The 12017-nt window shown below is 36.1% G+C and overlaps 1 protein-coding gene across 1 annotated transcript in view; it reads left to right on the forward strand.

Annotated features, from left to right (window-relative positions):
- The window catches only part of VPS13B (vacuolar protein sorting 13 homolog B), a 482902-nt gene that overhangs the window by 157653 nt on the left and 313232 nt on the right, over positions 1-12017 (forward strand). The window contains exons 17-18 of the mRNA XM_035893844.1: positions 504-638; positions 1498-1671. Of these exons, the coding sequence (XP_035749737.1) occupies positions 504-638; positions 1498-1671 (309 nt within the window). The remainder of the gene's footprint in view (positions 1-503; positions 639-1497; positions 1672-12017) is intronic.

The raw sequence follows: 12017 nt of genomic DNA on the forward strand, positions 1-12017 counted from the left end.
TGACCTAAGGCAAGGTTTGAACTCCAGTTTCCGTTGAAAAATGGCAAGTGTGCCGTTGGCCTTCTGTGCTGTTCAGCTGCATGGATTTAATGCTTTATATTGCTACTGAGTAAAATGTTGTCTAAATGTAAGCTGAAAACAGTCGTTTTAAGATCCTGAAATGAAGGGGTCGTAATAAAAGCATGAAAGAGAATAGTTGAGGTGGCACTTATAAAGTGAAAACAAAAGTGTATGTATGTGTGTATATATACTTATTTATTATTCCAATTGCCAAGTGGCCTTGTATGTTTTCTTCACAGTATCTCTCTATATTTTATGTTTGTATCAAAATGCCCATATACAGCATTCTCTCACTTCCATTTAAAAACTGAATCACAACAAAAATGCTGTAAGAACATCTAAGGTAGATAATTAAAGTATAATTAAGTTTAAATGCCTTGGTGAAGGAATATAAAAATATTTAAATTCAACAGGCTAGTACATTTGCAGTTTTCTTTTATTAGGTGTGAAATCTAAGAATCCCCTGCCAACTCTTGAGGGCTCAATCCAGAATGTTGAATTGAAGTACTGCGGCACATCATTGGTCAAATGTGCCTCTGGGACCGTGGGATCAATAAAAATTTGTGCCAAAGCCCCAGGTATGTGCAGCTGGACCATGTAAAACTTTATTGCCTGTATAGGAGAATTGGCCTTGCTTTTTACAAGGAGGGTTACTGAAACAAGAATTTACTCATTGTTCCTATGAATCAGAGAGGTTTTCTTGTATTCTGTTTTGGGGTTTTTTATTATTGTTAAGTGTGCCAGGATGATCCAGTCTGGCCCCAGTATAGTCAATTTTTACACTGAATAAAAAAAATACAAGATGTTAGTTTTTTTCTGATGAGACAAATATTAATCTAAAAAAAAGCACTGAAGGAACCGGAATAACTGCATTTTCATATCATGCAGAATATTTGCGGTTTGTATTTATTGTAGCATAATTTTCATGTACTCTGTTTATTGTTTAATGTCTCATTTTCCATTAATGCTACAAGTATTTATTTTGCTTGTGAAATTTTTGAGGGCTCTGTGATAAATAGTTTTTCAATGTCTTTAATAGAATTTTTCTTGAAGAGCATGCAGGAACTTTTCCAATCAATGTCTACAATCTCTTCAAATGTAAAGGTGGCTAATGTCAAGAACATCAAAATGTAGTGTATTTAACTCTAAATTGAGTTAATGGTGATTTTTAAAGATACTATTTTATAAAGTTGGAATGGAACTCACTATTTTAAAGAGAATTGATTACTTTATTTGAAGTCCTCCTGGATGTAAAGACGTTTACAAGATAACATTAAGGAAGTTGTTTAATATTTTATGTGAGATTGCTCTTTCTGTTTCCTCTTTTAATTACATACTTAGAATGTTAATAGCTGTTCTCTTTGGACTAGTGAATGTTTGTGTTGAAAATTTATCTTGTTACAGTAAAAGCTGTAAGGAGTCTAATCTTTATCTTAGGTGATGGTGGAAAAGAGAAGCTGATTCCTTTAATTCAAGGCCCTTCTGACACCAGAGACTTACACAGCAGTAAATGGCTCAATGAGAGTAGAAAGCCAGAATCTCTCTTAGCTCCAGATTTGGTAGCCTTTACAATCCAAATTCCACAGTATATGGACTACTGCCATAATTCTGGTAAGTGCAAAACTCTTGTTAAGCTGATATCGCATTACATTTTCCCTATCCGATGTAATTTTCAAAAGAGGGGCTTGATATAAAATGTGCCAAATGCCGAAGTATCTTTTTCACATACTGCACACATTATAACTACTTTAGCACACTGTGAGACACAAAAACTAAAAGCAGCGTTTTGATGTATGCCTTCTTCAATAAGGAATGCTTCATTGACTTTGGTTGCCTTTTAAATTATTTATACAGAACCTTTTGTAAACTTTTTTTTTAGGTGCAGGATCCATGTTGAAAATACTGGTTTTATTCTTTCTTCCTTTTATCTGTTGGGTTGAGCTTATACAGAAGCTGACATACTGAATTCAAAATGGTTCATATAAACTTGCAGCATAATTTATAATTAAGAATCTGTTTATCATAAAATTTGTTAGTAATAAAAAGGTGATTTTTAAAATGCTACAGAGCACACATTTGATGTCATCAAACTTGGTGCTGTGGTGGATTTAAATGAGAAACAAGTTACTATTTCCAGATAATTGCTTAGATAAATTTAAGGGTGCTCTTGACTTTGTGGGCATAAATACTCTTACCTGACATTCTTATGGCTTCTGTGGGCTTTAAACAAAACCTTGGTCTGTTTTAAGCAACACTGACAATTTTGAAATGTATTAAAGTAATATAGTTAGTGAAATACACATGGATCTGGGTATTGCTGCCAGTATGCTGCATTTTAAAAATTACGCTTTCATGTTTTTAAAAGTTCATCCTGTTACCATACTAAAAGTGGAATCAAAGAGGGGGGAAGAAAACCAAATGCAAAAAGCATCTAATTGAAGGAAAGCAAAAGAATTATCTGACTCTAATATTATGAAAGACAAAAGTAAACTGAAAAGTGTGCTTTTTTTCTCTTCATTTTTTTAATGTGTAATGGTTGTTGAATGTCGTTAGTCTGCAGAGTAATAGTGAATTTATTACCATCTTTGTAATTTGTATGTGCATATGTAAACAACATTTGATTCTTATGCAAAGTAAATATTTGTAAGCACTGTGCACTCCAGCAGTTGTTAGGTTATGTTTTCAGTAACTATATTTGTGTGTTTCTTGGAGAGCATAGTGTTGGAAATGTTTACAGCAGTGTTTTTATAACAATTATCTTAAGTTCCTGCCCCTAAACCATTGTTGGAAAGCAGTTCATGATTCAACAGTCTCTGAATTATTCAGATCTGCTTTTTAAAAAAAGGTGACAAATCTGTTGCACCTGTTGTCTCACTTAAGTAGCATTTAAATGTTCATAATAATATTTATTACTATGGTTTATTATTGCATTTTCTGAGTTTTTTGAGGATGTTTTCAGTTTAATTTTCTGATTTTTTTTGTCTTAGAATATTAATTACATTTTAAAGGAGCCGTGCATACTTACCTATACTATAGAATTACTGCTTTTGTTACAGGTCACAGTGATCACATGCATTTTAGCTCATCAGCATTATGGATAGGCCAATTAGATGGTAGAGAGTACTTGATAGGTTGCGACAGGAGATGCCTACAAGAATTAAGGCACTGACAAATGACGTGCCGGCCAGACTTGTATGCAGGGACTTCGAGAAGCAGAAAATTGGTCTGTAGTACATAAATGTCTGTGGTACCTGTTTTGTAGATGAATAGAGGTACATTTGAAATGCTAAGGTTTTAGAATTGAGAATTTACTGGACGCTTCACCCGACCCCCCAGTGCCTCAGGAAAGTTGTATCGATTCTGTGTACTCAGCAGTAGTTGCTAACGTGCATGCTCAGATCTGTACGGTGGGACCAGTGACTGATGACAGATAAGAGGGAAAAGCTGACTGATGTGTGAAAGCTTTGGTCCCAGTAAACATGAAGAATAGTGTACTGCAAATGAATTTTTTTTAATAAAACTAGGAAACATTAATGTTGAAATTATTTCAAATGCTTGCTGAAGGAACTGAGGCAATTTAATAGAGGAGATACGGCTATCCTTTTCATTACAACTGGGAAAGTTACATGGAGAGAAGGCATGAAGTGATTTGAGAGCATAAAAGGACTTTTGCTGTCGGTTGCAGTCACTGCTGGGAATTAAGAAAGCTATGCTGGATAATTTGACAGCAAATTCAACTTATGCCTCAGGGGAATAATAGGGTTGTTTAAAGCTGTACTACTGGAGATGATTGTGCAGAGAAGTTGTGCTGTTTGAGCAATTTATCCTAATAATGTTAGATATGATGTCCCAGAATAGGAATTTGAACTATAGAGAAGAGTGAAGAGAGTAGTGCAACCTGCCTGGTAGGAAGAATGAAAAAGCTATCTAGGAGAGATGAGAAGAATCATCTAGAATTGTTCAGTGTTGCCAGATTGCTGGAGATAAGGCCAGGGTTGGCCAAGGCTGCTAACTCTACACGGTACATACACAAATAGCTGATGGTCTCAAAATACATGCATGATTTCTCATAAGAGCTAAGAGGGACAGCAGTTCCAGCCTGGTGGGGTTGGATAAGTTTGCCACGCAGCACTTGGATAAAGTCAGTTTACTTCTTCCCGTATACAAGGATTCAGAAAACTTTGCCAACTCTGTGTCCATGGAGCCACTGGTCATACAGTGCAGGGGGGTGCACTGGAGCTGTACAAAGCTACATTGCCACAAGTTAGCCACCGTCCATTAAAAACAGAATGATACAGTATCTTTTTGTGTCTAAAACCAAGTGAAGCAATTGCAGGCGAATTTCTGGGTACTCTGGAAGAATTTTGGAATACAATACAATGCCTATGCAAGTGACTTCTAAAATTTTTTTGCTTGTATAAAACTTAGTGAAGGAAGAGTAACTAATTAATTCATTATGCATCTGTGAAGTTAAATGGAGAACAACTTGGTCTAAAATCTAAGCAGTTGTTTGGATATGAAATGCCAAGGAGGAGGTTGTGCAAATGGCATGAGGTTCTTGAATTGATCAGGGTGTATTTACCTGGAGAACAGGTAGGGAACCTTCCCACCTCCTCTCCCTGTCGAGTCTGCAACTGGCTATTGTCTTGTACCACTTGAATCATATGATCCAGGGTGACCAGGATGGTTGTGCAGCTTCCTTTTACTGCTTGTCTGTAGTTGGCCCTGCAAAGATTGAGGGTGTATTTGCAATTTGAGTGATAAAGCATTTTACACTAGTATTTTATTTATTGCTATTTCACCTGCTGCTGCTGAAAGGAAGAGGAAAAAAAATATAGTTCGAGTAGTACCATACTGAATTGAGTATAACCAGCAAAGGAAAAAACTCTATAGAACGTAATTCCAAAAAGGGCAGCATTAAAGTGTGTGATGTATAGCATATTACAGGCAAAGTAAGTATTCTGTATAACAAGTGCATATACTGATGATTGCTTAGCAAGGATGTTTTGCTGTTTACGAAGTGTCATTAGCACAGCGGAAAACCGATCCACCTATGGCAGAGGAAGTATTTAGGGACAAAGAATATAAATATGATTTTGTTTAGTCCTTAAATACAAGTCTGCATGCTGGTGCTTTTAATTTTGCATTCTTTTGTTGGATGAAAAACTGCCCTGGGTATCTCTGTGCATAGTTGTAAAAATCTATGCTCCCCAGTCTTTATCTAAACTGCAACATATAAAATAAATACAAGAGAGAAGATTATTCCATTACCTCAGGGCTTGGGAAGGTCTTCTTACTGCTTCTCTAAAATAACCCTGGCTTTATTAACCCTCAGAGCAAGCTGCAGACCTTGTTTGTTTCACCTGGCCTTTGATACAAATAGGGAGATTTTAAAATGAATGCTGCTGTTAGTATTTAATTATGAGCAGCTGTTGAATAGATGAGGTGAGCTGATTAAGCTCTATTTGGTTTGCCATATTGAATAATTGGGAGTGCGTGCACAGCTGGTATATGGAGAGCTTTATTACATATAAATCAAGAGGAACTAAAATAAAAAAATACAATTAATAAAGTTTTCTCTCAGATCAGCTTAAATATTCAGGAATGCAGCAGTGAAATAAAGGGAGTAAACAAAACTACCTGTATTAATATCATGCTCATGTGTGGTAAATTGATACACCCAGTGGAGCAAAGTAAGAGTGTGAAGGCTTCTCTGGTTTGTGAAAGCTGCATGAAGGCTGAAGAGTGAATATTCAACCTTGTTTAAGTCAGTATTTCTCATTTAAGTGTTGTTTTTCTTAAGCTTCCGAAAATTTTTGGATTTTTTTCTCCACTGTCAATATTTTGTAAGTTTAGATGACTCCATTCTCTTCCTCCCCCACCAAAGGAAAAAATCATTTGTGAAGTGAAAATATTTTTAAGGCTGAAGGAATCATATCTTCAAACATGAAAAAAGTGCCATAAATGTTGTACCAGCAGGAAAAACAGGAATGTTATTTTTTTCTACCATAAACCAGTTTATTTTTATCTGTTGGAACTTACTTGAAAGGAGGTGAGAGATTTTATGTCTGTTTGTTTTTATGCATACACACATATATATGCCCCTGACTCTCCCTTCCTTGCAGTTAACAAAGCCTGTCATTGACATATTTTTTTATTTAATTTTGACTGCTTAGACGTGGGGATACTGCAAAGTCTGGATTTTAAAGCTGGAACAATGATATTTTTTAAGTTCTCTGTCCTAATTTAAGTGAGTGCTTGTGCTAGTAAATTAAAAAAAGCTTGTAAAAGGGAATTCATAAACTAATTTAAAGTATTTTTGAAAGATTTGACACAATGAATGAGTAAAAATGCTTAATATATTGGAGTAATTAAAGACAACTCACATTTGTGTGTTGGGCATAAACGTGTAAAAATTATACCCATCTATCTTATTACATTTCCTTTTTTCTCCCCGAGGATTTCACTATGTACTTTATCTGTAATTGTTGCCAGTTTTCTATCAAGTTCCCACTGGGCTTCTGGTGCAAAAAATCTTATCCTCTTGATGACAGAGCTTGCCTGAATGATTTCATGCTCTTAGCATTTTTGTTCACGGGAATTAGGGGCAGAATGTAACTGCAGCTGAACATAGCATCTATTTTTGTAATTTCGAAGTTTAGGCTCTGTTATTGGAACTAAATGAAGAGATGCAGGTGTTCTCCAGTTCAAGTCCTTTGGGATTTTTTGATGGTAGATGCTTGAAAAGAAAATGCATGTGTTTCCAGAGTCAAACAGCAGCTGTGGACAAGGATTTATGTTTTTCTCAGAACTTTGGGATTTCAAAATGTTACATTTAATCACATGCACAGAAAGGAGAGCAAATGTTAAAGATGTTACATATAAAACTAGGGGACTGATCTTTTTACCATACCAACTAGTTGTGGGAATAGAGGAACAAAGTGATCTTTAATCATAATATGAACAATTTCAAAAGGATTATGATAGTTGCCAGGACTCTGGTCTTTTGAGAACTGTGCTCTTGCAGTGCACAACATTTATATCCGCTTAATTGCTTTTAAAATCTGGCTTATTCTCATATTTTGCCTTGGAAAAATAGGAATGCTGATAGTATAAGTTACTGAAAACACAGTATTCATGTAGTCTTATGTTGGAGTAGGGTGAATTTAAATTCAGAATTTTTCTAGTGCTGTCCTATAGTTTTCAAAATTGGATTAAAAATAGCAGTTCAACTGCCTGAACTGCGAGGCTAAATTTAGAAGTTTTCCAAGTTACAGAGCTTGTGAGCAGAAGTGCTTTGTGGTTACATAATTTCTCTCACTCATGATTTTGAAATTAGTTGATTGTAGTAAACAAAATGTCTAACATGTTTTAATTTTATCAGAAGTTCATGTGGGGGCAGCAGATGGTGGTACTACCGAGCAATTCAGGCTGGCAGGATGGTGTGGGGCAAGTTGGTGACAGTGGTATATGCAAGTTAGTTAATACCTGTCTCAGCAATTAAAAACCTAATTTTAAATGCATTTAATTTTGTACATTTACCCGCTTGTGTGTGCTCCATCCTCCCCCATTACCCTCACAGTTCAATATGTTGTGCGCTACAGCCAGGTTAAGTATCAAATATTATCTATAGATCTGAATCACCTGTATCTAATGTCTTACAAAGATCCAACACTTACCACTTTTTCTAAGAGGAAAGTAAACTCGTCCTCAAGTGCAGCCTGTTACTCTGCCATCTCCAATTATAAATTTCATGTCCATGGGAGTAGCAACAGGGAGGGACATACTATACTGCTCTAACTAGGTTAACGTTATTTCCAGTGGGTTGCATAACTCTGGCAACTGGCAGTAAGTTCTGGTTATAGAAAGGTAATTGCGCAATGCAGGCATAAGGCAGCTTGTTCAACTTTCCATCAAGTCATTCTGCAAATCCTCCTGGGGGAAGAGGTGTTTTCATCTCTCTGCTTACGTTGCATTCAGTTTCTTTCAATATGCCATAAATCCTTCAGCAATACGCGTACCCTAGAATTCTGTAATTATGACTAAATAGTATTCTGAGTTTTGTAAAATGGTACTTAAAAAACTGATATTAAAAAAAAAAAAGCTACACTCTGTCCTATCAGTTGTTAGGAAGTTAGCCTATGTAGTTAAGATCCCTGAAAATATTTCTGTTTTTCTTTCAAGCCTGACTGACTTTGAGATATACTGCTCAGCTGCACTATGGAAGTCAACAAAGTAATATCACTAGCAAAAATTGCTTTTGTCTTTTTCCAATTTCCTTTTCCTAATAGTATCACTTAAGAGTTTGATAATATGGTAAAATAAGAACAAAACTTGGACAATGAAGATGGGGGCTCAACTCCAAATAGCAGGAGCCTGATACATTGTGCTAGGAAATCTGTTGAGTGAGGGAGTTGGAAAGCCTGATTCTGCTCTGGGTTTATACCTTTAGAAACTCATTGCCTGACTTGCTCTTTTCTTTTAACGCAGGGTAACAGCGTTCTGCCTATAGATAATGTAGTTTATCTCATAGTTCTGAAGATAGGAGTTTGTGCTTCAGTATTGGCAACTGAAGAGGTGGGCTCTTGAGTGGTGGGTAATATGGGGTATGCAGACTTTAGAGTGGAAATTTCCCCACCTTCTCTTTAATTGGTGCATAACCTAGAAAATTCTGTAAAAGTAACTAAAAAAGAAGTTGTTTAAAAAACTTTTTTTAAAAACTCTGAACTCATTAAACGTGTAAAAGTTAGGGAGTGGCAGATAAGAGATTATTTCTGATACCTTTATTTTGTGTGTATTCATGTGTGTTCCACAGGATTTCTGTTCACTTTACTATCTGGTGGTATCAAAGTATTTTGTATGGTCACCAAAGTCATATTTAACACGTCTGGTATGAAAAAAAAAATCTAAATGTGGGTTGAAATGATAACTTCTATTTCTATAACAACATAGGATAATGTATCTGTGTTTCATGTGTTTATGAAAATGCATTCCCCTTTTCCACTGGTGCCATCTGGAAAAGCATTATTCAGCAAGGTGACTAGATACTTACTGATGGTGTGGAGAGTTTTGGAAATGTGACAGGCATAGGCTCTCAGCAATTGCTGAGACTTTGCATGTTGAAATCTGTTTTTAATTGAGAAAATATATGTTGGCCAACATATTGGGATAGCTCCTACTCATTTTGAAAAAATGCCACGGGATCTTTAACTTCCATTTGGACGCTTCCCAGACATGGGCATAAGGGACTGTAACTGTTTACTTTCAAATGGTGTTTAAACTGCTTCCAGGTCTTATAATTGAATTATATTGCTCTCACTACCGCTTTGGTGGTGTAAATGATTCATACAACATGGCTATTTTTTTTTTTAATGAAATGCTGAATAGATACCACTGAAGACTTTCAGGGGTAAAATATAAATGCGTTTTGACCAGGTCGATTTTTGTTTTTCAGATTTTACTAAGAAGTGATTAAATAACATCTTACTGAATAGAAATATATCATATTTGATGAAAAACAGCATTAAATGAAATATTTCCATTATGTTTAATGCAGAAATTATGATCCAAATATATATATGTTTGTTTTTAAATCTAAAATTTTTTTTCTCAGATATTTTCATGGTTCAACTCTGTAGTAGGTTGAAAAGCAGCTACAAGTTACTCCCAAGATTCCAGTGTTCTGGTTATAATACAAACAAACGTAATAACAGTTTCATTTATATGGTTTAGGTTGCAGTCTTAAATACGCAGAGTGAGTGTTCAACCACGTTGTCCCCTTCCACCCAAACATCGCTGTCCTGATGTTCCCACAGAAGTTCCTTTCCATGATGTTACAAATAGCCATTTGTGGTCACAAAATAAAGTTGTGCCATTGCCAAGTGACCGAATAGTTAGTTTTATGTAGAAAGCAACAGCTCACAGCCAGAATTAGACAAAGCGGGTTAGAAACTTAGCAGTATATTGATTTTTGTTTTTTTTTTTTTTTTAATTCAACTAGATAACCCCAGTGATCAGCCCCAAGCTAACACATACACCTATAGTTGACCAAACTGAAAATTATTTTTTGACAGATTATCTTAAGGTGTCCAACTTCAGAAACATTTAAATTGGTTTAATTTTTTCCATGTGCTGCGAAGCTTCTGAAAATCAATCTCTATTTTTTATCAAAAATCTGCAAACTGTATAGAAATTAGTACTGCAGGAACCATTAGTCATTTTTAACCTTTAGACCATTTAATCACTTCTGTGCTTGATTTAATTGATGAGTTGATTCAATTTACCTTTCAGCTGTGCACTGAAATAGAACTAATATGTGCAAGATACTTGTCTATGTACTTGTGGCAGAAATACTTAAAATTGATATACAGAAAACTGTACACTGTAACTTTTCAGTTCTATTTAATAGCTAAAAATAGCTTGTATAATGTAAACATTTCATGTTGAGTATCTCTATAGAATAGATTTCTAAGTACAGCAACTTCAAACACAAATACTGTATATATGAGGTATCCTGACAGTCTCAGTATCACATGGAGTACTAAATCTATTTCAGAAATGTAGTGATAGGATTATAGTGGCTATATAGTTTAATTAAATAGCTAAATATTTTTAATTCTTAATTTTAATCTGATTTACACTCTTCAGTAGAGGAGAAGGTATTTTGAAAAGGAAAAAACAATTTGGTTTTTTTGAACGTGTCTAAAAGAAAAGATTCTAACTGTTGCCCTACTCTTGCAGCTGGTTAAGACAGAAACATTTGCTGGAGCAAAGTAGTTTGCTGACCCGAGTCCTGAGTTCCAATTCAAACACTCTTCTGCTGCTAATTGTTGTTACTGAGCTTCACTTACAGCACAGCAAATTCATGCAAAGCCTGGTTTTCCTAAGTGTTTTTCTAATTCCTGATGTATTTTCAAGATGAAGTAGATGGATCTGAAAAAAAAAATAATTATTTTCCCCAAGAGATTTAGAAAATTGATTCTTTATGTCTGTAAGCAGAATAGCAAATCATTTTGTGCTTGTACTATCTGAACTTAATGAGAATGTTGCATGGTTATGCAGGGAGGAATGGGTGCTCTAATAATGAGAACTGAAGGGATGGGGAGTCCTGAGCAAACATGTCAGCTCTTACAGCTGGCACAGCAAGAGTCTGCCAACTCTTCCACTTTTAGCCCATGTGCATCATCTGTCACTGTAGAGCTTCTTGGGCCATTTGCCTGGGATCGGTGCCAAGCTGGAGAAGTAGCTTTGACTATGCTGCCTGATGGTCAGAAGTCATGGCAGAGGAAAAAAAGACCATGTTCTAATAATATGATACAAACCATAAATGAAAATAAGGTATAATCTGAAAATTAATGTTAGATATCACAATAATAATCTGAATAAATCAGAGGCTGACTGCCTCTTCCCATCTATACGCATCTATCTATCTACCCATGATACACAAGGGTTAGAGGGGCTAGTATGAGCCCTCAACCCGTTGCCCAGCAGTGTGCCAGGGGCGCTGCAGTGAAGTTGAAGTCTGGCAGAGGTGAGCCGGAGGCTCCTGAGGTAGTAGGAGCCAACAAGGAAAAGCCCATGAAATACCTCAAAGGAAACGAGGGGTGTTCTGCTACGAAGGTGACGAGGCCGACAGCTCAGATGAGATGCCTCTATACAAACACACGCAGCATGGGAAACAAACAAGAGGAGTTGGAAGCTATCGTGCTGCTAGAAAGCTACGACCTGATTGCCATTACAGAAACTTGGTGGGATGAATTCCACGACTGGAATGTAGCTATTGATGGTGACAGGCTGTTCAGAAGGGACAGGCGAGGAAGGAGGGGTGGAGGCGTTGCCCTTTACATCAAGAAATCATTACAGTGTGAAGAACTGTCCCTGAAGTATAGCCACGAGCAGGTTGAAAGCTTATGGGTAAGAATCAGAGAGAGAGGCAACAAAGGGAACCTGGTGGTTGG

This window comes from Egretta garzetta, unplaced genomic scaffold, assembly GCF_000687185.1.
Source record: "Egretta garzetta isolate BGI_Z169 unplaced genomic scaffold, ASM68718v1 scaffold154, whole genome shotgun sequence".
NCBI classification, from domain to species: domain Eukaryota; kingdom Metazoa; phylum Chordata; class Aves; order Pelecaniformes; family Ardeidae; genus Egretta; species Egretta garzetta.